This window comes from Colias croceus, chromosome 6 (genome assembly GCF_905220415.1).
Source record: "Colias croceus chromosome 6, ilColCroc2.1".
Classification (NCBI taxonomy): domain Eukaryota; kingdom Metazoa; phylum Arthropoda; class Insecta; order Lepidoptera; family Pieridae; genus Colias; species Colias croceus.
Window position 1 is genome coordinate 11,267,411 of NC_059542.1, and position 20,068 is coordinate 11,287,478.

Below are 20,068 nucleotides of genomic sequence, written 5' to 3' on the forward strand. Positions count from 1 at the left end.
CAAAATGACGCACTTTCTAAATGGCAAATCTAGCGTTGTTACACAATATCGCTACGCTTATCGCTATGGCTTATGTGAAAGCTTGGCCTTAAAGCGATCCGCGTTTACATGAAGACTCAACGATTTTAAGTAGCTGCATCAGTTTCTATGCACGTGCTTGTTCACTTTGAATAAAATTGAGTAAGACTTAAGTATTATTAATACGGTCTTTCTTTACTAGAGATAATTTATTGGGTTCGTTGTATGCATTGAGAATAGGTGCAAAATGTTCCTCGTCTATAGACATTTCAAAAAGCGTTTAAAAGTTATGTTAGTTTCTTTATTGTATTGTAATTTTCAACTTGTATGCACAAGGAAGTTCTTTTTAAGTTTTTAAAAGTATTATCTTTGTAATTTTGCTAACATAATGATAAAATCACTAAAATAATATATTGCGAATTTGACATTTAATTGTGTATGCATGTGTCTTCACCCTAACATACTACGAAAGGGGTAGAAAATAAAGATAATCAGATTTGTATCAGGTTAAAATAGTAATGTTAACCTGGACGAAGCCTGGGCGAAAAATTGCTTGAAATTGTAGCTTTTCGTTAAAACATTCTATACTAGCTGTGCTCCGCTCCTGTTGGTCTTAGCGTGATGATACACATATTATAGCCTTTCTCAATAAATGGGCTATCTAACACCGAAATAAATTTTCAAAACGGAATATTAGTTCCCAAGATTAGCGCGTTCAAACAAACAAACTCTTCGGCTTTATAATATTACTATAGATTACGATTAATAAGTTGAGACACACCTAATCGCTCTATATTAAACTCTAAAGTCTAAACTATTAAATTAACAAAATTTACACTCGGCCGTTAAACCCAATCTAATTATGCCATAATTATGGCATCCATTTTATTTTTAAAGGAATGAAATCAAATAAGAAAGCCTTTGACGCCGAAAAATCAAAAGCCCTTCACCCACTTATTATATATTAAATAAATAATGAATGAGAAGTGACGAATAATTTCAATGCTTCGTAATTAATATTCCGAGAATATCTTTTTCATTAAAATCGTGCAGGAAATAATTTAAATGCCAGTTGTGAAAAATATAATTCGAATGTATTTTGGTTAATTAACTTCGATATGGTATATTGAATATTATTTCTTTAGCGGTAGCTAGCTTTATATGACATTTACACTTATGAATACTTATTTCTTACATTTAAATTATTTTAAGGGTAGGTAATTCTTTAATCGTGTTCTTAAATAAGTTCATTCATATTTTCTTGTTATTAATGCATGCTAATTAAATGTCTACTCTTTATTCTATATTCCGATACGTAGAGTTAATGCTCGCAAAATACGTGCGAATATAAGAGGTATTAGTTGAACTAAATTTTACTTTAAATTATTCAATTCGAACTGTTTTGAAGTGAAACTTCTTTAGGCGCGTTGAGAGTAAAATTTCAAGGTAGCGGCATGGCATGGCAATATACCGTCATGTCATGGTGGAAGGTGACAATTTTTGTATCTTTGAATCTTGCCAAAGAAGTTTCACTTCTAAGACAATATGTGCTCGGCACACGCTCTTTATTTATTTTTGTTGCGCTACCTTCGAGCTTCGCTTAAGAGGATAATAATTTCTAAAATATTGAAAAACTCGCAATGTATACCATCTACCCACCCAATAGAAGCAGGGGTGAACAGCTAGTTAATATACAGATAGAAGTGATTACTTAATAATATATTCCACGAATCCATTTGACCAGGAACACCCAATGAGTCACGCGTGTCACGCAAAGTGACTCAGCGGTTGAATTTTTAGCGCCATTTTGATTTTGTCGCGTGTTGAAAATCTAATTATAACTTCCTTTGATTTCGAATGCGAGACGAATGTTTTATGACTAATTCTATATTTATCTGACTTTTATTGGGGCTAATTTATTTGGATGCAATTTTGTTCAGTGTAATTTGTTTTTCGTATAATTTGACTGTCAAAAATTTTTAAAGGAAAAATATATTATTATTAATCTATATTATAATAAAAATTAATCGCCAAATGTTGCTTATCCCAAAACTAGAGAACGGCTCTACCAACTCGGCACAATCTTTGTAAAAATTTTTTTGAAGGCACAATTTCCCGTAAAAGCGGCAATTGGGCAAAACAATGTCTACTGGGGCAGCTAGTGTGTTATATTCAGGTTATCGATATGTAATGATACAAAAAAGTAATAAAAAAAAAGTATTCACAAATACGCCACACATACATACCCAACATAAACCCATGTGGTTTGCTTTATTTTTATGCAATAATATTATGACTTGTATTATTATTCTCTTTGTAACTATAACTAGGTATTTGAAAAAACGTATTTTTCAACAACTCCATTTCCCTCTGAAATCAAAACAAATACAAGACATAAGTAAATGAATTAAATTAACTATTAATTCTGAATTCAGGTATTAGTAAGATTATCCTTAAAATCATATTATTATTATACTAGCTTACCGCCCGCGGCTTCGTCCGCTTTGTTTAAAACCTAATAAATCCGTTGCGTAGTTTTAAAGATTTAAGCATACAAAGAGACATAGGAACAGAGAAAGCGACTTTGTTTTATACTATGTAGTGAAGAAGTTTTCTTGGCTGCATATACAAAGCAATCCAACATCCCAATACAGTTAGTCCTTACCTCGTATAGTATATTCCAATTGGCATAACTACCTTCACATGCTACCTTCACATATTATAATATTATGCAAAAGCCCCTTAGAAGCGAATGCTAATTGTCAGACTTGGCAACTAAATTGATATAACAGGGAACAATATTCACTATAGGATTGTTCCAGTATATCCATCTATCGAAATAAAACTATAAAACCGCGTTGTAACGTAAAGGCAGGACAAACACTTTACACTTTGCACAAACTTTACACATACACTTTACACAACACTTTCGTTTTTGTAATATTGTGAAAGAGTAAAACGTAAGATAAAATAAGATAGGCAACGATATTCTGTACGATTTTAACGATAATTCTATATATATGACACACTTTTCTACAATGTTAAATGACGTATACTTTTTATGTATTCAGATAATAAGTGAAACATATTATGAAGTGCAAAATAAAAAATTATTTAAGTGAAATTTCAAGGTCGCGTCATGGCAATACCGCCACGTCATGAACTAAGGCGACGATCTTTTAATCTTGCTAAAGAAGTTTCACTTCTGACACATATGCTCAATACACATGCTCTTTTTTCCAATTAGCGGGATCATTGGTAGGTAGTTAGGATCTAAATTTCTACTTTGTCCCCTCCAAAGCGTTAAATTTACAAGATTGCGTCCCCAATGAGACAGTCTACAAATAAATCGATTACAAAACTTTACAATGTTCCAGAATAAAATAACAGATGTCTCCTTTTTAATGTTCATTCTTTCAGTTTATTGCTTACTGCATTCGGCGTATAAAAGTGTCGTTGTAACCTTAAATTTTCACCGTAAAAGTTTACGTGACATAGGAAAGCATTGAACACAATCGCGCACTTTGAAACAAACGTTTTAGTGACATTTTCATGATATAACTTCTATAAACTCTGTTTAGACTTTATTAACAAGTTCTAAATCGATGCTGTCAAACTTTTAAACACGACTAAATGATTATACGAATCTTTATCTCTAATAATTAATTATTAAGTAGTATTAAGATATTCATTAAAACACAATATTGTATGAAACATTATTATATTAATTATTTTTAACATATAACATTTTTATCATGAAAATTTTAAAAGAGAGCACACGGGAGGCACCAACTTTCAATTACAAAAAAAGATCATCAAAATCGCTTCACCCAGTCCAAAGTTCTAAGGTACACAAAATACAGTCGAATTGAGATACTTTTTCAAGGATAAAATACAAATTCATAACACTTTTCATTTAAAATTTAAAATGAATAGAGTGCATTATACAACTGAATCATACCTACCCATATATTAATGATTGATTCATGTTCAGTACTAATTACATTTGCATGTTATCTATTACTAGCTATCCGCCCTCGGATTCACCCGCTTTGTCTAAAACCTAATAAATTATATACTAAAACCTCCATATTGTTCCACTCTACCTATTAAAAACAACTGCATCAAAATCTGTTTTGTATGTTATAGAAAGTGACTTTGTTTTATACTATGTTGTGATGTAGCACTTTTCAGCCGCAGCTTTACCCGCCTAGTCAAAGGAAAACTGATTTTCGGGATAAAAACTATACAAGTTACCCTCTATGTGTGTGCCTTTTCATTGCAATATCATAAAAATCGGTTCAGCAGTTTTTCATCGTGGGTTTTGTGTTGGATTATAAAGGATTAACAAACAAACATACAGACTTTCTCATATCAGTATAGTATTTATATGAGAAATGCTAATTTGTAACTTGGCTGTATACGATATAGGTTTGAAAACGGTCACATCGACCCCGATACAGTTCCGATATTTCGTGTATACAGATCTTATCGATAATTGGCCTACTGAATTTTAAATATATTTACCCTCTTGAAAATGTAAGCAATTCGAATGTAATCTAGCGGATTATAAGGTCTTTTGTTTACAAGATAGAGTTGCCAAGCATTTTACGAATCCATCTGTCTTCAAGATCTATAAACGTTACCACGTTTTCCTTTAATGAGTTATTTACATAGAATATCACGATATCCATAGACTTTCATATTTACTTCAACATAAATAGATAATCTTGCATTAAGGGACCTCTAACTCTCAATAAACGAAATCATATAAAACATAAATCTTCCAAAAAGTTGTAAAAATGAAAACATGTTTTTGACAAGTAATTTTATTACTATAACTAGCGGTCCGCCCCGGCTTCGCCTGTGGTACATATTCACGTTTTCTCTACATAAGAACCTTCCTCGTACTTCAAGGAATATAATAAAAAAAGAATTAAAGAAATCGGTTCAGCTGTTCTAAAGTTATGCGCTTACCAACACATTTTGGGATTCATTTTTATATTATAGAAGATTTCGAATTTAAGTACTATAATTTCGAATTAATTCCAACGTAACCACGACGAAAACATTCTTAATACTTGTATAGATTGATGAAACGAAATCTCTATAGTTATGCTAACGTCCTGTATCACCTGTGAGGAAACCAGGTTTTATAATCCAAAACCACGCCAACAAAAGAAGAGTTTATAAACACTTATACATTACTAGCTTACCGCCCGCGGCTTCGCCCGCTTTGTCTAAAACCTGATAAATTATATACTAAAACCTTCCTCTTGAATCACTCTATCTATTAAAAAAAACGTATCAAAATCCGTTACGTAGTTTTAAAGATTTAAGCATACAAAGGGACATAGGGACAGAGAAAGCGACTTTGTTTTATACTATGTAGTGATATGCAAAATTTGATCCAATTTAAAGTTGACATCATGTTTTTCATTAAAAAAGGCTTTTAAACTTGTCGGTGACAGTTTTATCCGCAATTCATATACAATTTTTCAGCTTTTAAAATTCAATTAACAATACTTTAATGGGCTTAATGGAAGCCACAAACGTTTTTAGAATATTTTTAAACTTTCAATCGGAAAAGTATTTGATTGTGTTCATTTAAATGAGCTTAATCAAAGGGATGACGCAAATCTATTATTGTTTATTGTTTAACTTTGATGTAACTTGCATTTAATTTAATGACATAACCCACTTTTATTAAATAAAGTTTTAATTTTATTATTTTGAACTATTTAACAGAGAAATGTTAAAATATCGAGATTCTGGAAATAGGAAAAGTAATTTCAGAATAAATTAATATTGTTCTTGCAATATAAATAAAATTCGTATTTTAACAAAATATAATTATTTCTTTAAAAATTGTACAAAAATTTTACCTTAATAATTGTATTTTATTACGTTTACACGTGTGTCAATTTTGATGTGGTCCTTACTTTGAGGTAAAAAATAATATTGACTTGCAAAATTTACCTTATCTAATAATATTACAAAACCAAAAAATCACGTCCAATTAATTTATCTTGAGAATGCCTGTTATAAATGAAAAACCTTACAAATAATTAACGCCTCAAGATGGATGTACATTTGTTACTTTTCCACGGAAAACTACTGGACGGATTTTGATGAAACTTTACAGTATTAATGTGCTATAAGTCATAGGTTAACAAACTGAAGACATGCTTGATTTTGCCGCGGGTTTGCCCGCGGATTAGAGAGGAAGAAAGAAGGAAGAAATAAATTTACTGTGATTTAAAACATAATGATAAACTACACATAAATCAGTAAAAAATACTTATTAGTTACTCTTGTTCCAGGTCGTTCCGAACCAGGGGTAATACCATCCATAGTGGGCTTCACCAAAGACTCCGTGGCCCACGAGTCAGACCGCTTGGCACCAGGTGACAGGATCTGTAGCGTCAATGGCATCTCCACAGCACGGCTCACCAATGATGAAGTATTGCGCTTATTGGATAACGTGGAAGAGAGGGCGTCGCTGGAAGTGGAGTACTATATGCCTAACTATGGTAAGATACCTTTTCTTAAGTATAGAAATGCTTGACCACGATCTAGCCTGCTAGTAAGCGAAAATGTAGCCTAAGAATTAAGTTAGGGCGCGCTTTTAGAACTCATATATGAAATGGGAAGTTTGATTGTTCTGCATAGGCAGCATTTGACAAATAAGAATCAATTTTCTCAAAGGTTATCATCAGATTTTCATGCGCTGTAGAACTGAGCAATTTTAATCCTTAAACAATATATTATTAAGTATGAGCATACGCAGATAGCAACAATTGTAGTATTACAATATTTTTTCCCTATTAACCTATAAAAATTGTAGCTGTATCGGTATTTAACAAATAGGTACATGTCTCTTAGTATCTTAAAAAATTTAAATTACAATGTACACATAAAGGTTTTGATCATAGAACCGTACAAAAACTGACTTCACCCAACTTCCCAACAAATTGATGTTAATTATTCCGTAAACGCGGCCTGTGTTTAACGTTTTGTTTTTGTTGAGCCCCCGAAAGCTTCCTTTTACTGTTGGCCAAAAAATATTTATTCTCGGTTAAGTATTCTCGTAAAGCGAGGAATTTTAGGAAATGTTTGGTGCAGGCGTGCTCCTGTTGTATTTTTAACAATGGATATGATGTTAATGTAGTTATATGAACAGATATACAAACAATAGATATATTTTGGTAGAAGATTAAGTAGGTTAACGAAAATATAGCTCTATTTATAGATCTCAAATCAAGAGAAGTATCCTGAAATGTTTAATGAATTAATGCAAAAAGAAATACAAATTTTTTATTCGTATTTTTCTTTGTTTAGTTATTGTGATTGTCAGTTGTAATGTATGTTATTTTTGTGAATAAATGTTTGTCTATGTCTATTTCAATATTTTAGGTATACAATATACAAACACATTAATTCACATACAACCTTTATTAATTAAAAATCGTTGCAGCATGCCTTGTGAACGTTATCGTTTTCTAAACAAAGCTGTTAATATTTATAATGTAATACTTTTTTTTAACATTAAGTCAACATTACATTTTAACATTTTAAATTTATTTAATTTTTATTTATTATCTTAAAATATATAAATCTCGTGTCACAATGTTTGTCCTCAATGGACTCATAAACCACCCGATTATTATAAAATTGGCACACCATATGCAGTTCGATCCAACTTGAGAGATAGGATAGTTTAAATCTCAAATCGTTTTAGAGAAAGCGGGCGAAGCCACGGGCAGTAAGCTAGTTATATATAATATATTTTTATCCTAACATGAAACTTCCTTACAGCATCCCAAAACTCCCTGTACATAACAACGAAGCTAGCGGAAGTTCCTGTAGAGAAGATAAACGGTTCCCTTGGCATCACTATACGAGGTGGTCACCCAGAGAACTCTGCTCCCAGCGCTGATCTGGTTCTGAACAGCCGGTCACTGGATGCTCAACCTCTGGTAGTGACCCATGTTAGACCGGGAGGAGCTGCGTATAACACATCTAGAATAAAACCTGGGGATCGTCTGTTGAAAGTTGATCATGTAAGTTGAAGCCACAAAGGTAGAGTAAGTTGGAAATTATTTAGTAGATTTAGGATAAGCGATATATTGTGATAAACATAAATGTTAACACTTCTAATGCAATGCTATATTCGATGATTAATTATTATTTATATGGCAATAGAAGCTTAAAAACTACAATAAACTTTGAATATTGTAAATCTGCTATGCGCGCTGTATAAATAGGCAATAGACAGGGTAACAGATGTTTGTATTATTATATAAAAGTTATATATTATTAGATTTTTGAATAAGATGATTTCTATAACACAAAATTTCTATAAATATTGTATGGCTTAGCAAAATTATCTATCTCTACATTCATTCAATCACTACCTTCACTAGTTACTTAATCTTCGAGTCTCTAGTGTTGATAATAATTTTATTATCATTTCCTTTTTCCACAGATATCACTCACAAACAAAACGCTCTCCGAAGTACATCAGATCCTACAGAACTGCCCCCAAGTAACCAGCCTGACCATCGAATACGACGTGTCCATCATGGAATCCGTGAAGCTGGCCACCGGACCCTTGCTCATTGAGATCGAGAGACCCTGTAATGAGGACCTGGGTTTATTTCTGAGTAATCAAAGATATTCTGATGACGTATACAGTTCGGGGTCGGATACGTATCAGCGTGTAGGGAGTTCCAATGCTATTTATATTGATAGCATTCTACCGGCTAGCATTAGTGACAGGTGAGGGGATTGTGTATCATTTGCGTTAATGAACATGCGTTGATTTTCATAACTCAGCAGTTTATATACGTTTATAGTTATTGCGTAGTCTTCCACGTTATGATTAACATGTATTTTTTGAATTTTGTCAAGGAATATTAAGAAAGATAAAGACATTTTGTAAAATTAGGCATGTAAAATGTATTTTTATTGAGTTTGAATATTCGTTGATTCAAAAAGGCATAAATTACTTTTGCGTTTCTATTTAAATTATATTAATTATGTCTTCATACTCCACCCGTGGTAGATGTGGTGCTCTTCATCCTGGTGATCAGCTGCTAGCTTTCGACGACCACGTGATCGAAGGCAGCAACTACACAGCTGAAGAAGTAATGTGCTATTTGGAAAACAGCGAGCCTGGTTACACGAGGCTGCATATCGCTCCACGGCATATACTGGCGCATGGAGGCAGGTTTCCTAGAGGTAGGAGTTTTATACTTATAATTTTTATGCAGAGGTAGATTGATTTATATTATCTGTTGTATGATTGGTGGTTTAAAGGTCCTGTGAAATTTACTTTAAGTAAGTGTTATAATATTGTGCCTAATTATCACCTTAATATGTGTGCTGCTTAGGTTTTACTAGGTTTCCGCCCGCGGCTTCGCCCACGCAGTCAAAGAAAAACCCGCATAGTTCCCATTCCCGTGGGATTTCCGGGATTGCGTCATTTTCCCGGGATAAAAAGTAGCCTATGTCCTTTCTCGGGTATCTAAATATCTCCATGCCAAATTTCATGAAAATTGGTTCAGTAGTTTAGGCGTGATTGAGTGACAGACAGACAGTAGACCGGGAGATACTGACAAATGACTCGAAATTTTGTGTCAGTATCTCCCGGAGAGTTAATTTCGCATTTATAATATTAAAAGTATGGATGTAAATGTCAGTATCGAAACCTATTTATGACACGAACAATATCTATATTATATCAGTGAAATAAAATTATATATCCATCGATCCTATATAAATAGTGAATTAATCAAATAAGTAACGATCTATAATTACCGGTTTACTGTTTGAACAGAGTTCTCGCTCCTTTATCGCGTAATTTATGTATGGTACATGAGTTCAAATAAACCAAACTACAGATTCTAAACTATTGACAGCGGGATGAAACATGGAAACTTGGGTTCAATATTGTTCAAGAAGTGTGTATAACTTCCTTATTATAAGGCGGACCACACAGAGCGAGCAGCCTCGCGAAGCAATATTTACGCAAAACAGCTCGATCTCGATCGGACGTGCTTCGGCTGAGGAAATAGAGGCTCGTGATAAAATTACATGAAATCAACAATATAATAGGCAGCCCATGAATTTTAATTCTGTGTATTCGCTATAACAATGTGTATTATAGGGACAAAGATATTGAGTTTCTTGCCGATACTTCACGGTAGAAGCGAACATCCGGATCGGTGATAGTTTTAAAAATGCCTATCCAAAGACACTCGTAAAAGTTTAATGAATAAAAAAGAAGTTATTGTGCTTTTGAGTTTCACGTGTTTCCTCGACCGAGCCACGTCCACACTGACCGAGGTGTTTGCAGCAATGGCTTCGCGAGGATGCTCGCTCTGTATAGACCCCGCTTAAATGGTTTCAATAAATAGTCAACAACTAACTAATAAGTTTGGTAGTAACGTTTAATAGTACAATAAATGTACCTCGATATTTAAGCTTGTAAATAGAAAACCTTCATTAGCTGAGATTTGCGGGCAAGTAGGTGATTACCCTGCCTGGTAGTCGTTGTTTTTTATTATCCGAGATTAACCACTATAGAGACGGTTCCATTAACCTATATGGAGGTGATAGATAAAAGCCTAAAAGCTTAGGCGGTTCTATGGTCAGGGCTTTAACTGTCGTATCAGAGGTATTGAAGTTACTTCTTTGAAAAATATTGTGTTATGTAATCAGGAAGGAAAATATGTTTGAGTTACACAAGTTTGAGTATTACATACTTACGTATTTATAATAAGGAATGTGTTATTGGTACTTACCAACTTCATTTAAATAATAATTTAGGGGACTAATAAAAGTTTATTACTCCCCTAAATTCTACAAACTTTAGCATATTTTGAATTACAGTAGAAAAATATTGATAAATTTATTTCTGTATTTATTTTCCGCAACTGAAGCGGAAAAGCTCAAATATAAAAATACATTTTATGATGGATTCAAACGAATCTGTTTTGAACAGTTACCAATGTTTTATATTTTACAGAAAACTCAATATCCGGTACTTTGAACCCCAAGAAACATCGCCAGCGGTTTCGACAGAGTTCCATGCCAAAACTGGGTATCCCTGATGATTATGGTAAGATTTACTATGTATCTACTATGATTTTTTGTATATTAATGTATTTACCTACATAACAATTATTGTAGGAACTTATATGTAGCGGCTTTATATATTTTGGATAGCAAAATAAAACAACTGAGTGGCAACCTCTTTATATTGCATTCAATTACAAACTAAACTAACATAATGCCAATATATATTAATCTTACATGATACATGATCCAATAAGTAAACTGTAATGTGCTGACGGCACATTTTACATGAAGATTTTTTTTTGTATAAGGGCTGATTTTTCAATCCTTGGTTAAAACTTATTCATCTAATAACGTATTAAACTACCATTTCAAAATTTATTGTAATTGCCCGTATTTGACAGTTTATAGGTGACATTTTAATATGTTCGTGTAATATACTTTATTGGACGGATAAATTTTAACCAAGGATTGAAAAATCGGCTCTAACTAGAATTATTATTAGTGTGGGTTCCACAATTTATATCGCAGTATAGACTTTTACGTATTCTAGAATGTTTTACCTAAATATATTAAACAGTAAATACGTAACGTAGTTTGTCCCTCAACGTATCTCAATAAATGTTATATTTAATTTTTATATAATATATAATGTAAGACATTTTTTTTCCTTATAGAGATTTATAGATGACACTTAACCATAATGGCCATTGATGTCTGCGTTAAAAGAAAGTTAATAATTAATAACTTTTTCGCAAACACACACCAGCTTAGAACTTTATTATTAAATATGTGTTTTATTACCAAGGCACAAAACACAGTATTATAAATCACAACAAAAAGACGCTTAAACAAAAACCAGGAAAGGCTGGAATAATTTAGAAAATTTATTGCCAAGAATAACAATTTCGGCAGCGTTTTGCAAAAACTCGCTAGCTCAAACAATATTTTGTCTGTCCAAAACAACCGTTAGAATCCACACAGTGTTTGTTTAGGCCTGTAATCTTGTTAATTCTGTACTTTATAGATGTATTATTGTATAACTCCAGTCGTTTATCTTTATTAATTTAATATACTGAAAGCAACATCACGGAAAAAATCAACAAACTTCTCCGTACGAGATGATAAATTTCATTGGAATAACAAAATTGTTTATAACGTATGTTTTTGTACCTGGTATTTATTCGTAGAATAGAGGCTTAGGTATACTTTGTTTTATTAAAAACAATGCATTTTTTTATTTTACTGTAATATTTTTATTTATTGATAGATTTTAAAACAATGAATGTACTAATGTAAGCTAAGAGAATTTATTATACACTGGAGATTCACTCAAGACTACTTGAAATTCCTTCTGTGTAAGAATTTAAACATTATACTTCCTAGAAAGTTTATAACGCGTTAGTATTTCTATTAGGGATGTAACGATACCGATACCGATACCGATATATCGGCCGATATAATCGGAAAGCCGATGTATCGGTATCGCCGATAATAAAACAACCGATACCGATATCAAACAATTCAAAAAACCGCGCCCAATGAACGATGCGGGAGGCCGCCCGCGCGTGCGCACTTTGTTTTCTGAAAATACTCTACCAATAGTAAACTTTTATTAGGTACTGATTGTATGTGTATTACTTAAAGCTGACTTTGTAAAATAATAATACTAAAATAAATGGTGTTGTTGTTTTTTGATTTGGCGTTTTTATTTAAAAGAATACGATTAACAGTTGAGTCTCTGTTAAATGTTGGTAACTTTTTATGCATAATTCTCTATTTTTTTTTCCAAGCCATCGATATCGGTATCGGTATCGGTATCGCCGATACATTACTACAAATATCGGTATCGGTATCGTATCGGCAAAATCATGTATCGTTACATCCCTAATTTCTATATTATTATATTATATAATATATTATACTATGTAATATTCAATTAATTTTGTTCAAGTAAAATCTGAATAAAAATTAACTCTATCATATTTTAAATGAACTGCAACACATGTTACAATAATTATTTTAATGCCGGTTTATTTGAGAAAAAAAAATAGAACATATTATCTTCTAGGTATATTAACAGCGAATCAATCTAAAATAATAATATATATTCCATCCAACAGATAATCAACAGAACTACATGAACATGGGTATATGCCGAACGGAGTCCCTGAACATACAATTAGAAGTGCCTCCAGGGCAGAACAGCGGCTTGGTAGTACATGAGGAAAACGCGAGTCTGATTTTATCACATATTGCACCGCAATCACCGGCTTATAGGTAAGCAAACTGAACTAATAAACTTACTTATGGTAAATATTTCATAGGAGATAATATTTTCAAAGTACTTATGTTTATTCTTCAAGGAAATATAGTACAAGTTACTTGTTAAGGTTAATGATCAGGTTAATGAACTAAATGTTATATTATATTATATAAACAAGTATTTATCCATAGACTTGATTTAGGCAGGCGGCGATTAGCCTATGTCTTATTCTGGGTCTTCAGCTACGTACATACCAAATTTCATTGTAATCGGTTCATTAGTTTTTACATGAAATAATAACAATTAACAAACATCCAACCATCCATCCTCACAAACTTTCGCATTTGTAATATTAGTACGATAAAGAAAAAGTCTCGTCTTTTGATTGTGAATACCAATCACCTTCTGTAACAGATGTCAATGGCCGGATTAACAAGTATTGAATACAAATTTTCCAATAATAATTCGAATCCAAACTATTCGTAGACTAATTAAGTTTCTACAACAACAGAGGCGAATGACCTTCCAGAATCTTTATTAGCCAATAACATTGCATTAAAAGGCAATGATACAAAATTTTATTTTTATTATCATGCGGCCATCTACTATATCTTATTTTATAATAAAAATAGTGCATTACACAAAACTTACGAGGTATTCATATTAAGTTTGGTGTTAAAAGACGCCACTTCCCATACTAAATCTGTAGTTTCTTTTCACCAGATCTGGCTGCTTGCAAATCAGAGACCGAGTCATGTCCATAAATGGCCATGAGAACCTCACCATAGACGTTGCTAATGAAATACTCCAGAGGAGGAATGACTCGCACAATCCTAAGTACCTCACCCTGAATGTTGAGTTCAGTATGCCCAATACTATAGAAGCTTCTAGCGGTGTTTTCAATGTTAAACTGGCGAAGACCACCGCTAGTTTAGGAGTTACTATTACTGGTAAGTTTATTTTAGCTATAGTACATGAAAATGGTGAAAATTACATTAAAGCTAATAGAAGCAATGAAATGAAAAAAGATGTTTTTAAATGATTTGAAAATAATAGAGATTATGAATTTAATTGCTATTTAAATGACATTTCTACATAGTATGAAACTTCGTTCTTAGTTCTTAAGGACTATAAAAATACGTTAAAGAGACGAGAATCTAAAACAGTTTCTTATCAAAGCATTTGAATACTGTACAGCTAAAAATTAAATATATTTGTTCTTAAACAATTTAGAAACATTACTAATAAATCTATCAGTACCTACACAAATAACTTTAAAATTTTCATGGAATAAAAAAATCGTTTCAGTTTTTATATCGGGTAATAATCTATTAGAATCTTTAAAGTATTCTTAGAAATTCATTGATCAGTCGTCGTCCCACTAGACAGGAAATGATAACGTTTGTGTTGATGTGTTAGTCATTTAGTGGATAGGAATAGTATGCTAAAGATAAATTCATTTACAAAAACTATCTAATATATAAAAATCAATGCCACTTTTCGTTGTAATTCCATAACTCGAGAACGGCTGAACCGATTTCGATAATTCTTTTTTTATTATATTCCTTGAAGTACGAGGATGGTTCTTATGTAGAGAAAACGTTAATATGTACGGGCGAAGCCGGGGCGGACCGCTAGTTACTTATAATATTAATGGCAGAATGATAAGAATGACCACAATGCAAAAAAGCGGGACATTTATTAAACGCTTTTTCTTTGAATTTATAGGATGTAAACAAAAGTTACTAAGTAACGAAGAACCTATGGTGATATCAGATATCAAGCCAGGGTCCGTAGCACACCGGAGCGGAGCACTTGCAGCTGGGGACCAGTTATTAGCAATCAACGGACAACCTCTTCATAATTTGTCACTGGTAATAACTTTGTTCAATTCACAAACAAACAGTACATTTTGTCTATGAAAAGAAATTGTATATCGAAATCCCGATCACAAATATTTTATTTTAATATAGTAGATTATTGACATCATCAGCAGTATTTAGTGTTTAACCACAATTTCCAGGACACAGCGTTCAACATCCTCCAAAACTCTCCAGAAGATATAATAACTTTGAAAATTCGTAAACGTGATTTGACAGAAGATTGGTCGAACATACATAAACACAACGCTAAACTAGCGCTTCAAAGTTTTAGTAGTGTAGAAACAAAAGCTGTTATTCATAGTGAAGAAGATTCTGGCCATACAAATAGTCCCAATAATTGTGGGAAAGATAATGGAAGACATGTTGAAACAGCTGTGTTTATGGCAGAGATTATAAGGCAAGAGGCTAATGGTCCTCTGGGGTTGACGATTGCTGGTAGCGAGGATGTAACTCAACCTATTTTGTTAAGTGGACTAATTGAAGGTGTGTAAAAAGTATATTTTGTTGAAAATAATAAATTTAATTATGTGTATATTCAAATTTATTGTTATCTTCATTTTAAAGATTTCTTGAAATATATCGGTAACAGTTTACAACATTAATTCAACTAATTGAATATTATTACATCTCTCCAAGTTGACCTTGTTATTTTTATTTCTTGTATATGATAAAGATGTTATCGAATTGTTTATCAAAACTTAAAACTTTTTCTAAATATTTTAGGTGGTCTAGCAGAAAAATGTGGTAAATTGGCAATTGGTGATGAATTATTAAGTATAAACGGTGAAAGCGTCCTCAACAAGCCATTATCAGAAGCAATTAAACTTCTACAGCAAAGTGGACAACGAATACAGTTGCAACTGTGCAGAAAAGTTACTGGAGGTAAGTTATTCTAGGAAATTAAGGTCTTTGTTATTATGTAAGATTTATACTAGTAGTACTTAAACTCCTACCATACATTTTGATAAAGACGTAATGAAATAAATGGCAAATTATTGCGCGAATATTTTTCCCAAACACATCAATTGAGAATTTGTTCAATGTACATTGTACACTTAAAAATATGACAGTTAATAAATGTTTAGGAGCCGTTATAGACTGCGGCGAATCCAGCGTTAGGGACTCCAGCCATTCCACATCCAGTCCAGGGCTTTCCAATGATAGTGCCGTGGAATCCTGGGACCAAAACACCCCTGTTCGCACTAGCGCTGCTTGTGGTATGATCTACTTGGATATTTAATACAACCGATTAAGATTTGATGACTGAATTGGATGTAATGTAAATACATTCCAAAATATTTGATAAAATATAAGTTAAATAATTGCATCCTACTATTTACAAATATAAAATTTAAAGCTTCAAATTCACAGTTCATTCAAAATTACTCAGCTGAGAAAACGGCGTTAAATATCCCCAAATTTATCCCGAACGTTTCAACACATAATGTAAATAACGTCCATCAATCGACCTTTGTTTATTGTATAGAGACTATTTCATAAATTTTTCATTCACAATTTGCAGGCAATTCTGAAGTAATCGAATACGCCGTTCCAGACAAGACTCGAATAATAGATAAGCAACCGTACTCCCCGACAGACGAAGACAAACTTATGGCTTCCAATTTTAATACATTTATCCAAGATCTGCCTTTACCGAATTATTCGCTTAATAATTCACTTAAGACTTTTCATTACGAGAACACTTGTATTATACCAGAGAATACGATGAAGAAACAGAACACAAGAGAAGATGATGTACAGCAAATCGAAATATTGACGAGTAATATGAAAGATTGCCAGTTACATAACATGGAAAGGTCGTCGTGTAAATGTGATTACGTACAAATGGGACCCTACAGTATGGTTACGAAAGGAAGGCGACCGAATTGGGATTCTGATTACCTCAATAATGGGATATATACTGTGACAACGCCGCAGAAATCACCTATGAAAAATGTGGCCGGTTCGAGTTTTCAATTTTCAAGCCCGATATATGAAAATGATGTGCCAGGTGAGTTTCGATAATATTATGAATATGAAGACTTAATAGTGCAATTTTCATTTGGATAAATATTCGATTAATTAGGGAACATTATTTTAAAAACTGAATGATTTTTTGATAAAAAATTAACTAAGTAATTATAATATTTAATAGCGTGTCCTACTCTAAATATAACCGCGACCCTTACCTTATTTTATTCAATAGCAAATAAGATTTGAAATTGGCCATTTTCCTTTGATTATTTTGTAGTAGATGCTCGACTGTTCGGCTAATTGAAAGTTGTTGAAAATATTGAAAGTTAAAAATTTTTCTTCGTAATTCGATAGCTACGAAGAAAAATTATTTACTGAAAAATTAGTACCAGAAGTATTTTCTATGTATACTATACTTGAAATGAATATTAAACGTTTTTATTTAATAGTTAGGTTTGATTTTTTTTTTATTCTTAGTTATGCTTATTCGTCAAATATCGTATTTAACAACTATTTTCAAAATGTGTTATATGCCCGTCCTTGTATGTTTTACAGATAATGCCTATTTTTATATGTTTTCAGTTGAAAAGTTCTTAACAATAATTGAAAAACCGTACATTTAATTTTAATTTATTTACAGGTCTATATAGCAGTGAAACACTATCCCCAGCACGTGGATCTGTCCACCACGTGATTCTATATAAAGACGCAATTTATGACGACTATGGGTTTTCTGTGTCTGACGGATTATATGAGAGGGGTGTATACATCAATAGGATAAGGAAGGGTGGGCCAGCTGATATTGTGGGGATGTTGAGGCCGTATGATAGGATTCTTCAGGTGAGCGATTACATTATATATTATAGAAGTACCTACTTATATTCAGATAGCTATATACGTGATTTATAAAACTTATCTATAGTGTAATTATTGTTACTGATACTTTACGTACGAATTGTTATGACTCACAGATCGCATTTGATCGCATCTCTTATGATAGAGAAGCTATCAAATGCGATCGATGCGATGCGATGCGATTAATAACTCTGGTAATAATTTATATTATGTGTCACCTTGCTTGGATGAATTATTATTTGTATAAAGAAGAATTTTAGGGAAATAGTATGATAACTTATGTTTGAATGATCAAGCGCGGGCGAAAAGCTGGCATCTCTTACTTATCTCTCATATTGTTAAAAACATCTGTACTAATATTATAAGCTGTTTGTTTGTTTGAACGCGCTAATCTCAGGAACTACTGGACCGATTTGCAAAATTCTTTCGGTGTTAGATAGCCCATTCATCGAGGATATCATCACGGTACCTAAGACCAACAAGAGCGGAGCCTCGGGGGTGAAACCGCGGAGCGCAGCTAGTTAGCATCCTGAAAGTCTCAAACAAACAAAACCAAGAAGCTATAAAATCACTAATTAGTTTTAGTAGAACGAAAAAACTTCATTAGTAAATCAATCAAATTAGAATTCGGGTCAAGTGTTAAAAACTTTATATTTGCTCGTTTAATTGAGTAGAGGCGATATTTCAAATGTTTGAAATTAAAATTATAATGTGTATAATATATTTTCATTTTTAATTCAGAATTACGGTCGGTATTGTATTGATATTAAACTGTGTAAAATAAAATAAAAATCGTGTTACTTTTCAATTCTGAAACAAGCATCAAAAGAGTTCACTGTTAATGCGTGTTGTTCAGATGCATTTAGTATTTTACAGAAATTTTAATTTTATACATAATTATATTTCTCACTAGCTTCCGCCCGCGACTCCGTCCGCGCGGATGTCGGTCTTCGCGTGGATGGTTTATTTCTCCATTTTGAGTAACTCTGACAATGACATCTTATAAATATCTATTGGACCCAAATACGGCTAGGCCTATAATAATAAGCAACATGTGTTCGCGGTTCTACGGAACAACGTCTATGGATAAAACTGAAAAATTAAGATTATTTTTTTTCTACGTATTTTTCCACGATAAAAAGTATCCTATTTTACGCCCAGGATAATAAGGTATAATTATACCAAGTTTCAGCGAAATCGAACCGTTAGTTTTCACGTGATGCCTTCACATACAGACAGACAGACAGACAGACAGACAGACAGACAGACAGACAGACAAAAATTTTTTTAATCACATATTTGGGTTTGGTATCGATCCAGTAACACCCCCTGGTATTTATTTTTTCAATATTTTCAATGTACAGAATTGACCATTCTACAGATTTATTATATGTATAGATATATATCTCGTAGACGGTCTGATGTACAATAAACATTTTGATTAGATTTAAAGCTCTCTTTTTATATATTTTAAACAGAGTAAAAGTACATGAAATTATAAGCGTTTTTATGTATTTTTTTATCATATAACAGGTGAATGGTACCCGGACTGTCGACTACGACTGCTGCCTTACCGTGCCTTTGATCGCATCAGCTGGTGACCGGCTCGAAATAGTCGTACAAAGGCTAGCCACTTCTAGGGTAAGAATCGTCAGTAAATCTATGACATAAATATGCATGTAACATATTTATTATGCATACATTTGTTTCGTAGATGTATGTATCTTTAGAGACTAGACTAGTTATTTTCTTCACCGGGAATTTAACCCAGGATTAGTCATTCTAAGCTCACGCGTTAACGATTGTGCTAAGTTGTCAGTCAATTTAGTATAACCAAAATATCAATCAAATTATATTGAAAACTTATAATTTTATCATTTTAACGATTCGTCTATAATCCAAGATACTGAAAAGCTGTTACAGTCACTTGTATAAAAGTTATCTTTTAATTTTTCATAGTTAATCATTTTATTGTATTTTATGTGATCTT

The 20,068-nt window shown here is 32.5% G+C and overlaps 1 protein-coding gene across 2 annotated transcripts in view; it reads left to right on the forward strand.

Moving 5' to 3' along the window:
- LOC123692208 (glutamate receptor-interacting protein 1) overlaps window positions 1-20,068 on the forward strand; it is a 204,395-nt gene that overhangs the window by 173,816 nt on the left and 10,511 nt on the right. For both annotated transcript variants that reach the window (XM_045636910.1, XM_045636911.1), the window contains 14 exons: window positions 6,342-6,551; window positions 7,837-8,081; window positions 8,507-8,799; window positions 9,086-9,261; window positions 11,051-11,143; window positions 13,224-13,380; window positions 14,090-14,316; window positions 15,095-15,240; window positions 15,390-15,732; window positions 15,973-16,131; window positions 16,335-16,466; window positions 16,772-17,260; window positions 17,864-18,063; window positions 19,612-19,719. In XM_045636910.1, coding sequence (XP_045492866.1) covers window positions 6,342-6,551; window positions 7,837-8,081; window positions 8,507-8,799; window positions 9,086-9,261; window positions 11,051-11,143; window positions 13,224-13,380; window positions 14,090-14,316; window positions 15,095-15,240; window positions 15,390-15,732; window positions 15,973-16,131; window positions 16,335-16,466; window positions 16,772-17,260; window positions 17,864-18,063; window positions 19,612-19,719 — 2,978 coding nt within the window. The remainder of the gene's footprint in view (window positions 1-6,341; window positions 6,552-7,836; window positions 8,082-8,506; window positions 8,800-9,085; window positions 9,262-11,050; window positions 11,144-13,223; window positions 13,381-14,089; window positions 14,317-15,094; window positions 15,241-15,389; window positions 15,733-15,972; window positions 16,132-16,334; window positions 16,467-16,771; window positions 17,261-17,863; window positions 18,064-19,611; window positions 19,720-20,068) is intronic.